General features: G+C 42.6%; 1 protein-coding gene across 3 annotated transcripts in view; it reads left to right on the forward strand.

Annotated features, from left to right (window-relative positions):
* nectin1b (nectin cell adhesion molecule 1b) overlaps nucleotides 1-13,271 on the forward strand; it is a 780,494-nt gene that overhangs the window by 159,727 nt on the left and 607,496 nt on the right. For all 3 annotated transcript variants that reach the window (XM_059956948.1, XM_059956950.1, XM_059956949.1), the window contains exon 4: nucleotides 21-138. In XM_059956948.1, coding sequence (XP_059812931.1) covers nucleotides 21-138 — 118 coding nt within the window. The remainder of the gene's footprint in view (nucleotides 1-20; nucleotides 139-13,271) is intronic.

The raw sequence follows: 13,271 nt of genomic DNA on the forward strand, positions 1-13,271 counted from the left end.
GAGTTTGTTGGTCTCTGCAGATGAACCAGAGGTTACAGTGGAAGGGTTCGATGGGAATTGGTACTTGAACAGAGAGAATGTGAGGCTGACGTGTAAAGCAGATGGGAACCCACCTGCAACTAAGTATAATTGGAAGATGTAAGTACTTGTGGCCCTTTGGGAGTCCTTTTACAAAAAAAAACAATGTTCTTGAAACTAATGCATGGCAGCTCTGCTTGAAAATAGGAGTTAATGAGTTGGTTCCGTTGAATATTTCCATCAGAGCTATGCTAATGATGTCCTTACTACGGTATTAGTCTGTCTTTGTGGGGTGCTGACCAGCATCATCTGCATTTACTGAGGTGGTCATCACAAGGGATGATGTTCCAGATCTCTATATCCTGTCACACCTTAACTGTCCAATTATTTTCCATTCTGGCCCCTGGCGTGTCTTTGGTTTTAGTCTGTGATTGAGGCTATTTCAGTGTCTGCCCAGACTCCCTCAATAAACCCACATCCCACTGTCTGTTCCTGCCCAAACTTCGGGCCCCAGCAGCCAATATAGTCACTTGTAACAGCGGCAGATTATGCCATTCCTTGCTGCTCTGAAACAGCTTGGGATAGTCGGGAATTGTACTATGGAAAGTGCTGCATAAATGCAGCTTTCCCTTATCAGGCAGCCACTGATACCAGCATAGTTTAGTCCTTCCTCAGTCATTTTATCAGATCTAGACAGCATTTACCCTTGAGAAGGTTGTGGTGAGCCGCGACTTTGCACTGTTGAAGTCCCGATGAAGGAACTCCAGCAGAACTGCCCACAAGGGAGTTGCAGTGACTGAAGGATCATTGATCCATTTCTAGCTCAGGATATTTGATTGAGTCGCGAGATATTAAGTGTCTCTGATCTGTTCCCTATACATCATTGATTTTTAGTCACACTTGAATGTGAAAGTGATAAAATAGCACTTTTTAATCTTTCTCAGAGCCTGGAACAGTAAGGGCTATTTCTGAGGCATGGAGCTCTCCCTAGCTGAGAATCCATCACTGCCGCTGGTGGGCCAGCATCTGCCCAGGACAATAGCCTGCCGTAGGAGGCTGCTCTGGATCTGCAGGGACTAAAGACTGCCCATTGCATGTTCTCCTGTGCACTGGGGAATGTGTAAGAAACTAGTCAAACTGCTTACAAGTCTGACTTCATGTTACTTAACAGTAATATTACAGGGGTGCTCCCAGATGAGAGTTCCCAGCTTCTAGCAAGGGTTTCCAGGAACCTGGCCCTGCTAAAGGTTGAGCAACAATGCTGGAGGAACTCAGCATGTCAAGCAGCATGTATCGAGGGGATTAAACAGTCTAAGTTTTGGGCCAACACCCTTCGTCAAGACTGAAAAAAACTCTTCATCAGTTCCTCCAGCATTTTGTGTGTGTTGCTCAAGATTTCCAGCATCTGCAGAATTACTTGTTTATGATTTCCTGCTAAACATGGCTCTTCTAAGAGCATCCAACCCCGACCCTAACTGAGCATAATTTACCCAGGACTGCTCATTTGGTGCCATCTACCCTCCTTTCAGGAAACAGCCTCTTTATCATAAACTCTCCAGTATAACCCAAGTCTGAAGCTGATTCCTATAAGTTGTACTGGGCAAAGCAAATGAAAATGTGAGCCATGTCAAAGAGGCAGAGATTATTTTTGGCTAATAGTCTTGGGCAACAAGAAAAATAAACATCACAGGGGCAGTGGGGGGTATGTATGCGGCAGCTTTCACTTTCTCCCCATATGGTTTTACTGTAGGGGCTCTAGTTTCCTCCCACGACCCAGAGTGGTTGGGTTTATTGGCCCCCCGTAAACAGCTCACAGAGAGGGTTTGTGATGGGAGAGTCAGGGAGGAGTGGGGGCACGTGAGCGAATCGTGGAGAAATGCAAAATCAGCTCTGGTCTGAGAGCCTGAGTGGACTCACTGGGCTGAGTTCTTCTGCAAGGCCAGCACGGTAGCGTCTGTAAGGAGCTTGTAATTCTCCCTGTGACTGCTCTGGATGCTCCAGTCTCCTCCCACATGACTAATACCTTACCTCTATCCACAGCCAAGTGCGGCACTTGGAGCTGGATATTTCCTCAGCCTGTTCCTCCCTCCCTCCACTGTCCTCCGCGTGTCCTCCTTCAGTTCTATCCTTTAGGGTGTCAGGATGGGCAGTCATTGAAGAAATAAAGCTGCTAAAATACAAAATGCAGCAGGACTGAAATATTTAGAACTGTTGTACACTGGATCCCAGTGATTGTGCTGTCTGTGACTGAATTATCCAGAACCCACCCCAATCTGCTTGATGCACTGACTGTATTTGGCCTGCAGTGAAGAGCTGCTTCTCATGGCTGGCGTTACAAGTCCTAGCTGGTGGTAGTTGTGATTAGGTTGGCGACTTAGGGATGCAGAACCCATTCTGGATTCTGTTTTCTTGCCAGCTTTCCCTTAGCAAGGGCATCAAGTAAGCTAGGACGCCAGGGTGGGATCCATCAAGTGATGGGAGAGCACAGAGACTGGAGGTGTGATGTTGCTGCACCCCGTGACCCTGGTGCTATTGAGGCTCAGGACATTCGATCACATTCCTTTCTTTAGTAATATAGGCAAAACACGAGCCAAAAGCAGAGGGTTCAATGAGCCGAAACTGCTTATCAAATATTATTCCCTTTTGTTAAATAAATGTCTCTGTGTGGTTGAGCAAGAAAGAGTGCAAACACTTCACGATTTGTTCTGACTTCTGAGTGATTTTTTTTGGAAACATCAATTCAAAATGTGACACTCTTGACTGCATTTGGGTTTCGCTTGTGCAATGTTAAGTTTCGCTGGGCAAAGTCACCTTCACAGCAATGTCACTGTTTACTGTAAACAGCCACATTTCACAGAGCTGCCTGCTTTGGAGTATTGACTGACTGTGGGAGGATGAACTGGCATGCATATTTTAACTGAAAGTGCAAGGCTTTCATGTCCAAGCCTATCCTGGTATAATGCACGTCTTATTACCGTACGTCTTTCTAGTGCACAATTAGACTGAGTGTGTATTTCTGGGTCAGGCCGCAGAGCCTGATGGTCACTGATCTTGTGTTGGCAGCTTAAGTATCAGTAATGTTTATTGAAGCATTCAAAGAACTGTTTTCAGCTTTGAGTCTCTGTCAGGTGAGCGGCAGGTCAAGTAGGTTTTAATCAGCCTCTAACCCCCTGGAGTCCCATCTGTTCAAACTGCATCCTGAAAAATAAATTGGAGCTCAGAGCAAGGGGAGCATAGCTTGTTCATCGGTAAATAAAAGCACCCAGGACTGCACTGTTTGGAGTGAAGCATGGGGCTGACATGAGGGGGTTCATGTGGACTTGTACCCTTTGCTTGCTGTTTCTGCAGAGCTTAACACGGTTGGTGGTGGATTTATTGGGAAATGTGGAAGAAGGGTCTGGAGTCAGTTTGAAACCTGCTTGTAAAATCTAATCAGGGTTAGTGATCTGAGCCAGTCTGTCTCGTGTGACCAGACTGATTCCAAATGATCATTTCAGGCAAAGATGGGAATGCCTTATTTATGTGGTCTTTGAATGCCAGCTCAGTTTCTCCAGTTGTGCAGTGTAGCTTGATAGTCAGCACCCAGGATGCCAGTGCTGTGCACTTCACCCAATGACAGCACTCTGGGCGGCTAAACGGGTCGCACTCTGCTCCATCAGCAAGTCTTGCTCCCAACCCCAGCGATCTCACTTCTGCTCCTGTCTGACTTTTTGACTTTCCACACCATTTGTCTCGGAGCATTTGTGAGAAAGGTTGCCAGTTCAGTGCTGCTTAGTGCTAAATTTGGGCAGTTTTTGCCTGCTGCAAATGGCCAACGTCATTTAATTTGCAGAGACTGATTTTTTCCCACCCCACTTCAGACCTGACACATGGATGTGTGAAGCCCGTATGTTTAATTCATTATTTCCAGTCTCTCTGTTCATTTTTAATATAATCTGGAACCTTAAATTTCATAAATGTATTTATACAACTGAATATTAAATTGTAGATTAGAAAGCAAGGACCGTTTCCTGTTTATAATGACTGGAGGCAGGAGACAGTGTACCATGTCTCATTGTATTTATAATGCATGTGGCATTCCAACCCGTGTTTACAACACATGCAATATCCTGTCTGTGTGGCCCATGAATGCCCTGTCTTATTGAAGGTGATTGGAGATCTTAGGTCTGCCAGTGATTCAGTGGGTGACTGAGCTAGGCAAGGGTAAGGAGAGGTTTTTGCTATATTACTTGGTAATTCTCCTTGTTATAATGCACACTGTCCTCTCTCTGTTATCTGCTTTCCTCCACATCTCTGAAATCGGATGGCTGTTGTGTGAATAAAACAGTGGCTGCATTCCCACAGCTGCATCTCCACTCAGTGGGCTGACTCATTCTCCTTATTTAGCATGGAAATTACAGCAGTAGGTCACTTGTGTTGTACACTGAATGTAAGAAAATTAAGTGGACATTCAGCCCCTCACATCTAGTCTGGGCATTAATGGCTGACATTTAACCTCTGAGCCACTTTCATGTGCTAACCCCTTAATTCTTGATTTGTTAAATATCTCAGCTGAATCTTGTATCTATGATGAGCCAATCAGAATCAAGTTTATTATCACTGACGTGTATCATGAAATTTGTTGTTTTGAGGCAGCATTACAGCGCAATATATTTTAAAAAAAAGCCACAAGTTAAAATAAGAATATTTTTTTAAGTGCGAAAAGAGAGCAAAATAGTGAGGTAGTGTTCATGGATCATTCAGAAATCTGATGATGGAGAGAAAGAAGCTGTTCCTAAAATAATGCATGTGTGTCTTCAGGCTCCTGTTCCTCCTCCCCGACAGTAGTAATGAGAAGAGGGCATGTCCTGAACCATGAGCGAATGCTACCTACTGGAGACATCACCTTTTGAAGATTCCTCGATGGTCTCAAGGCGACTAAATCTGATATGGTCCACTTTTGTGCCAAGCCCTGTATGGTAAGCGGGGCTCGCTGGTGCTATCAGTGTTAATGGCCCCTGGCCATTTTTCTGTTTTCAATCCAGAGAACACTGGTATTTCTTGTGGCCAGGCCAAGCGATGTAATGGCCTGCGGTGGTGGAACAGTTACATCTCCCTGAGTGCTGATGGGAATTGACCCTGCTTTCACTGCAGGTTTATCCAGCTGTTTTTGGTATGAATGCTTACCCACTGTGATAAAGCTATTGAATGGTTCCCTAGTATGATAAGATGGACTCTTGACCCTGTTATGACATTGGACCTCATTGTCTAGCTGCACTGCACTTTCTCTATAGCTGTTACAATTTATTCTGTATTCATAAGAAATGGGAGAAGAATCAGGTCATTCAGCCCATCAAATTTGCTCTGCTATTCCATCATGGCTAATTTATTTTCTCTCCTCAACCCCATTCTCCTGCCTTCTCCCAGTAACTGTTTTACCTTTCACTCCCTTAATGCTCCATTGCAATGAATTAATCCATGTGTACAAGCTTTTCAATGTATAATAAGCCAATTGCAATTCCAGTTTTTATTACTAAAGGGATATCAGTGACTTTCCAAGGATGCTTTGACCACAGACACACCCCAAACCCTTAAACACTCTCACTTACAAAGCACAAGTATTATGGAGTTGAAGATTCTTACAGACCATTTTTCCCAGCTGGTCAGAGCCAACCAAGAATCCCATCCAGGATAGTCCCATTTGGCCCAGAATCTTCTAAAACTTGCCAATCCACGTACCTGTCCTAGTATCTTTTAAAAGTCACCCTACCTTCCTCAAGAGCTCTTCTTGGCAGCTCATTCCACATGTCTACCACCTTCAGTGTGAAGTGAATCATGGGAGCATCAGTGCTTCCAGGTTCTCATTCAAGTTGCACGCCATCGTGACAGACACATTTTGACCACCTACCTGATCACTAGGACTGAGCTTTGTATTTTCCTGGGCAGTAGCACTGTGGAGTCGCTTTCTACAAGCAGGCTGCAGCAGTTCAAAATGGTGGCTCACCACCTTCTCATCGGGAGTTAGGGTTTGTCAGTAAACACTGTCTTTCCAGGGTCTCCCACATCCTGTGAACGATTCAACAAGATAAAATATGACTAGGATTTATCAGTTTTATTCTTGACGAAGACCTCCTCAGATTAAAATTAATGATACATCATTATGTGTGCATTTGGTTTATTTATGAGCAAGACAGTGAAGATGTGATAATTTGATGTGTACATGTGATGGAATGTTAATCTGAACCCTGACCTTGAACCTTTGGTATTTGGCACACTTTGTTCTGTCTGTCTCCTTTTTTTTCATTTAGCAGGCTGCTCTGGAAATCTTTCAGGACCATTTCGTTGCAAACCTGGAGCTTAGTAACTGTGACTGCAGCAGTCTGGGTGACAGGTTGTGAGGGATTGGACAGGATTTAACTTTGATGGTGATGATGGGAGAAACTGAATTTACCCTGACAATTAATCGGCTTTTCATCACAGTGAAGCGTTTCATCACGCGCCTGTCAGTGCAGAGCTTAAACACAATAATATGAGAGCACAGGCCAGCGATGTTAGAGAGCTGCATCTTTGGGAACTTGAAGACACTGGCAGCCATTGGCAGTCAGCAGATTTAGCAGTAATGTGGCAGGGTCTGTCTTCAGAGGAACACTAAACCTTCATCTATTGAAGTAGCTCCATGGGTGGTTGCTGTAGGAATTCACTGTGTGTCATGGAAATGCACAGCATAGCAACAAGCCCTTCACCCCTCCGTATCCATGACGACCTGTGTGTTTATCTATACTATTCCTATTTACCAGCATTTCCGTAGCCTTTGATAGCTCAGAACTTTTTTTGTAGTTTTGGAATAGTTTTGTATTCCTCATTGTCACACTGTTATGCAGGCCAGGGGTTTGTCCAATTAGCTGGGGTGGCCGAAAGTGATCTTGGTGCCTGTGGGCTGGGGAGTGGCAATGTCATAAAATTCAGCAGCTCAACAACAGACCTCTTGGCCTATCAAGTGCATGCAGACCTGATCTTTTGTTCAGTCCCCTCTGCCTGCATCTGGACCATCGCCATCCATGGTTCTTTGCAAACCTCTCTTAAATGTTACAATTGAACCCACATCTACCACTTCTGCTGGCAGCTCGCTCCACACTCACACCAATCTCTGAGTGAAGAAGTGGCCCCTCAGCTTTCCCTTTAAATATTTCACGTTTTGCTCTTGACCTATGAACTCTAGTTCCAGTCTCACCCAACATGAGGGAAAAGGCCTGCATGCATTCACACTATCTATACCCCTCATAATTTTATGTATCTTTTACAAGATCTTCCCTCAATCTCCTACAGTCCAGAGAATAAAGTCCTAATTGTTAATCCTTTCCCTTTATCTCAGGTCTGTAAGCCCCAGCAACATTCTTGTAAATTTTCCCTGCGCTCAGTTAGGCAACTTTCTAGAACGACTGCTGCTGGGATGTATCCATATGGAATGTGGGCTGAATATATTCCCATTGACACTCCCCACATCCTCATTCACTCAAGAAAAATTCCCTCCTGCATCAGATATTGGAAAAAATAAGGATACTAGTGGGCACATTCCCGACCAATCATTGATGCCTTTGATGTGAATGAGTTGGATGATTAGTGGGAAGAAGTTAGAACTCACAAAACTGTGTTTGCAGGCCCACATGTGAATAAGGGGTGTGTGTATGATTTTGAGTGTTCTCAGAACATGTGATTCAAACCAGGGTTATGCAGGAATTTCAGAAACAAAAATATACTTTTCTGTAGTATGCATGATTTTTGCTGTATTCCATTTGCACCTAATATAGACAAGAATTTTCCTGTGTTACTAAGCTAAAGTGAGGTCATTCTCCTGTTTTTTGTTGGTTGGAAATTGGGTGGATGGCAGCTTATGAAGATACTCACCCGTCAGTCTGCGTGTTGGCTCCAGCTTGTGTTGGACAGAAGAGATGCAGTTCTGGGGAATTGTGCAGAGGATATCTGGCTCTTGACCCCAATCACTGGATTCTCTCTTTACTGCTCCTGTATGTCAGTGCTCTTTGATGGAGATCCAGTGGGACCAGGACAGTTTATTCCTCATTTCCGTATGTCCTTTCCTGATATCTAATTGTCAGTTCCTGGAAACATGGGAGGTTTGCTCCATTACGTCAGTGTTGACAGATGCAGAGCCAGGTGCGTACCAGCAAACAGGGAACCTGAATCCTATCTACTCAAGTATGGCACTTAGTTACAAATAATGCTGCTTAAAGTTGAAAAGCTAGAATTTTAAAGTAAATTTATAATCAAAGTACATATATGTTGCTATATTCTACCTTGAGATTAATTTTTTTGCAGACATTTTCAGGAAAAGAGAAATACAATAGAATTTTACAAAAAAAACTGTCCATAAAAGCTGACAAACACCAACGTGCAAAGGAATGCAAACTGCAAATACCTCCTGCCCAACAGTAGTAGCATGAAGAGGGCCTGGTCTGGAAGTTAAGTGTTTTTTTTGATGGATGCTGCTTTCATGGAACTGTACTCAATGGGGGGAGGGCTTCACCTGTGATGGACTGGGCTGCCTCCACCAAATTCTGGAGCTTTTCTCCATTCCTTGTCATTGCTGCTTTCATACCAGGCTGTGATGCAACTAGTTGGGGTACTCTCCTCTGTATATCTGTAAAAGTTTGTCAAAGTTTTAGATGACGTGCCAAATCTATGCAAACCGCAAAGAAAGTAGCGGAGCTGCCATGCCTTCTCTGCAGTGACACTTTGTACTGGACTGAGACAACGATGTGGATCCCAGCAAATCTCCAACTTACACCCCCACCCAAACACAGACCGTTAGTACAGCTGGATGCATCAGTGCGCAGAGAGTGGTGGAGAAGTTGGAGGAGCGGTGAGAATATCAATGTTAAGTAGGTAAAGGTAGCCAGCATAAGTCCTGGATCAAGCCTGGGTTGGAGATTAGCTCAGAGTTGGGTTGATCTGGAGGCAAATCATCTGTTTCAATTTGAGCAAGTGAAGTGATGAGGAAGGGTGGATGGTGGTTTTGGAGAGGCAGAACCGTGGCTCAGCCAGAAGTCCAGGTAAATGCAATTCTTTAGAAGTTTGCACATAAATTGAGAGAAGCACTAAGACTAGAAATGAGCAAAGCTACACACCCTCTGTACTTTTACCTATCCCATCAAGAAAACTAATTACAACAGTTAACTGTTAATATTGTGAAGAAAGTCATAAACGGAAACTATGGGCCTGTTAGTCTGACCTCAGTGCTTGGGAAGTTGTTGGAGTTGGTTATTAAGGTTGAGGACTTGGGGTACTTGAAGGCATATGATTTTACAAATAGACTGTAGTCAGCATGGTTTCCTTCAAAGGAAAATCTTGCCTGACAAATCTGTTAGAATTATTTGAAGAAATAACAAGCAGGATAGACAAAAGAGAATCAGTTGATGTTGTGCACTTGGATTTTCAGAAGGCCTTTAACAAGGTGCCACATATGAGGCTGCTTAACAAGCTATGAGCCCTTGGTATTACAGAGAAGATTCTAGTAAGGATAAAACAGTGACTGACTGGCAGGAGACAAAGAGTGGGAATAAAGGGAGCCTTTTCTGACTGACTGCCAGTGACTAGTGATGTTCCACTGGGGTCCGTGTAGGGACTGATTCTTTTTACATTATATGTCAATGATTTGAATGATGGAATTGATGGCTTTTTTCAAAGTTTGCAGATTTTATGAAGATAGATGGAGGGCCAGGTAGTTTTGAGGAAATAGGCTACAGAAGGAGTTAGACGGATTAGGAGAATTGGCAAAGAAATGGCAGATGGAATACAGTGTCAGAAAGCGTATGGTCATGCACTTTGGTAGAAGAAATGAAAGGATTGACTATTTTCTAAATGGAGAGAAAATACAAAAAAAAACTGAAGTGCAAAGGAAGTTAGGAGTCCTTGTGCAAGATTCCCTGAAGATTAATTTGCAGGCTGAGTCTGTGGTGAGAAAGGCAAATGCAATATTAGCATTCATTTCAAGAGGGCTGGAATATAAAAACAAGGATGTGATGTTAAAACTTTATAGAGCACCAGTGAGGCCTCAGTTGGAGTATTGTGAACAGTTTTGGGCCCCGTAGAAAGGATGAAACTGCAGAAGGTTCAAAGGAGGCTCATGAAAATAATAGTAGGGTTGAACAACATCATAGAAAAGCTTTAGATGGCTCTGGGCCTGTATTCACTAGAATTCAGAAGATTGAGGGGTGACCTCGTTGAAATGTATCGAATGGTGAAAGGCCCTGGTAGAGTGAATGTGGAGAGGTTGTTTCCTGTGGTTGGAGAGACCAAGACAAGAGCATGTGGCCTCAGAATAAAGATGCATCCTTTTAAAACAGGGATGAGGAGGAATTTCTTTAGCCAGAGAGTGGTAAATCTGTGGAATTCTTTGCTGCAGGCTGCTGCGGAGGTCAAGTCTTTATGTATATATAAGGCAGAGGTTGATAGATTCTTGATTGGTTAGGGCATAAAGGGATACAGGGAGAAGGCAGGAGATTTGGACTGAGAGGAAAATTGGATCAGCCAGATGAATTGGTGGAATAGACTCGATGGGCCAAATAGCCTAATTCTGCTCCTATACGTTATGGTCTTATAACCTGAGTAGAGTCAGTATGGCTTCATGAGAAAAATTGATTAGGTAGAGTTCTTTGAGGAAGTATCACCCAAAAGGGAACCAGGAACATGTTTGGGTTTTGAAAAGGCATTTGAGAAGAGCTTTTGCAGGATAAGAACTCGGTATTGAAGGTAATGTACTAGCATGGATAAAAGTGACTCTCAAGCAGGAAGTTAGAAGTAAGAATGAGAGGGTCAATTTCAGGTTGACAACCTGCAGCCAGTGTGGTGTCACAGGGACTGGTGCTGAGACTGACGTCATTTACAATTAGAGGAGTGAAATGATTGTTCTCGAGCTAAATTTGCAGATGATACTTAAATGGTGGGGTGGCAAATTTGGAGGAAGTTTAGGTAGAAAATTGCTGAATGGTTGTAATAGAGGAAAATGTGAAATAATTTGCTTTGAAAGGAAGAATGATAAAATAGATATAAGTGGAGATAGTTGCAGCACAGATGGATTTAGGGGTCCTTGTATATGAAACATAAAGTGAGAATCAAGAAGGCTTAGGTAATGCTGGCTTTCATTTCAAAGGGATTGGAGTATAAAAAATAGGAAAGAATTACTAGGACTGTACAAGGCCACATCTGTGTGCAGTTTTCGTCCCCTTATTTAGGGGATGATATATTATCATTGGAGAGAGTTTGTAGAAGATTCACTAGCATGATCCTAGGTGTCGACTAGAGCATTTATCCTATGAAGAAAAAAAAGAACATGTTGAGTCCATTCTTACTGTAGTTTAAATAATGATCGTTGATCTTAATCAAGCCAGCAAATTACTTAAGGGCTTGATAGATTAAGTGCAGCAGGTAGGAGGTGGGGGAATGTTTCCTATCATTGGAGAGTCTAGGACCAGAAGACATGGAGTCAGAATAAGGTACATCCATTTAAGATTAAGATGAGGAAGAATTTCTCCAAAAGGGCTGTGAGTCTTTGGAATTCCTTGCCCGGAAAGCTATGGAGGTGGAATCCTTGAATATACTCAAAGTTCATGAATTTGTAATCATTAAGGGGGTCAAGTATTATGTGAATCGGATGGGAAGGTGAACTTGAGGAAAGTTGGATTAACTATGATCATATTGAATGTTAACCAGCTGGTGATGTAGTGGCATCAGCACTGGACTTTGAGGTAAATGGTCCCATGTTTGAATCAACCTTGCACGTTTTCCATCTGTGCTGGGTTGAGCGCTGAGTTAGCAACTCGGTCTTGCAAAGAACAGACAAATGCTGTGGAAATAGCAAAAATGCTGCTTGATGTGCCACAAGACTCAAGAAGGAACCAACATACTGAACATTAAAGCAAGCTCAAGCCCAACTCCTGTTTCTGTTTTATGACTTTTTGGTCTTGTTTCCCAGGTGGCAAAATCATTCTTCAGTGTTAATTATTCCAGTTTAAATTTCCTGATAGTATTGAAAAGCTTCAAGTCTAAGCTCACTTCTGTGAGCTTCCATGGCATATAATATTTGCTTAAATTTATGAATGCAAACTTAATGCAGTAACAGTTGTGTATGTGTGATTAGTATATTTATCATGTATTCTAAATCTCCAGAATGGAAATGTAAAAACACTATGTAAAGTTGACAGTAGGCTATTTTAATTTCAATTCTTTTCTTTCATGAAATAATTTTGAAAAACAATGGCGTGCTGATAGCTTGAATCAAAAAAGAAATATTTCTGCAGTGCAGTTGTCTGGAAATTACACGTGATTGGACTGCAAAATTCTAAATTGGCTGAATGTCACAGTTCTGGACAAAAATATTGACCACAATCTAGCCTTTGGGAGAAGCTGAGGCCTTGAAGTAAAATCTTTAATGAAGGTAATAAAATGTCACTACTGACAATTCAGGAGTAATTTAAGAAATTAGATTGCATATAAAAAAGAAATGGGAATCATGAGGTTGTCAGTTTGGATTGATGCCTGTCTGGCACTCTGACACTAACATGGTGGACCTTTCACATGCCATATTTATCCGCTTCACCATTGCATCTTGTTATGAGGGAAGCAAGGACCTGACTGGAGCAGAGCTTTTGGGGTTTGTTTTTTTTTGTTTATTGTTCATGGCATGTAGATGTCACTGGCATTTGCTTTTTCCTAGGAACCTTTGAGTAAGGATGGCAATTTTCCTTTCCTGAAGATCATTAATGGTCCAATCCAAGAGTTTCATGATCGCGAGTTCAGTCTTTCATTCTGCATTAGTTCAATAACTTGAATTTGAATTCCCTACTGGAGACAGTGAGTTTTAAGTGTATCCAGATATCAAGATACTATTCCTTTATTAAGCCTCAGAGTGTAGCAGACTCTTCGCGACACGTCATGGGCACATCTCTCCCCACTATTCGTCGTATCTACAGGAGGTGCTGCTTCAGGAAGGCAACATCCATCATTAAAGATCTCCATCATTTGGAACATGTCATTTTCTCGCAGCTGCCCTCGGGCAGGAATTACAGAAGCCTGAAGACCCACGCCACAGTTTCAAAAACAGCTATTCCGTTCAGCCTTTCAGTTCTTGAAATAATCGGTACAACCCTAATCACTATGGTTTAGCAAAGTTATGACTACTTTGCACTGCATAGACTTTCTTTTTGTTCAGGTTGTGTTTTTTCTATTATAAAGCTGTCGATAATTTGTGTTTTTTTTTG

The sequence above is a fragment of the Hypanus sabinus genome, chromosome X2, assembly GCF_030144855.1.
Source record: "Hypanus sabinus isolate sHypSab1 chromosome X2, sHypSab1.hap1, whole genome shotgun sequence".
Classification (NCBI taxonomy): Eukaryota; Metazoa; Chordata; class Chondrichthyes; order Myliobatiformes; family Dasyatidae; genus Hypanus; species Hypanus sabinus.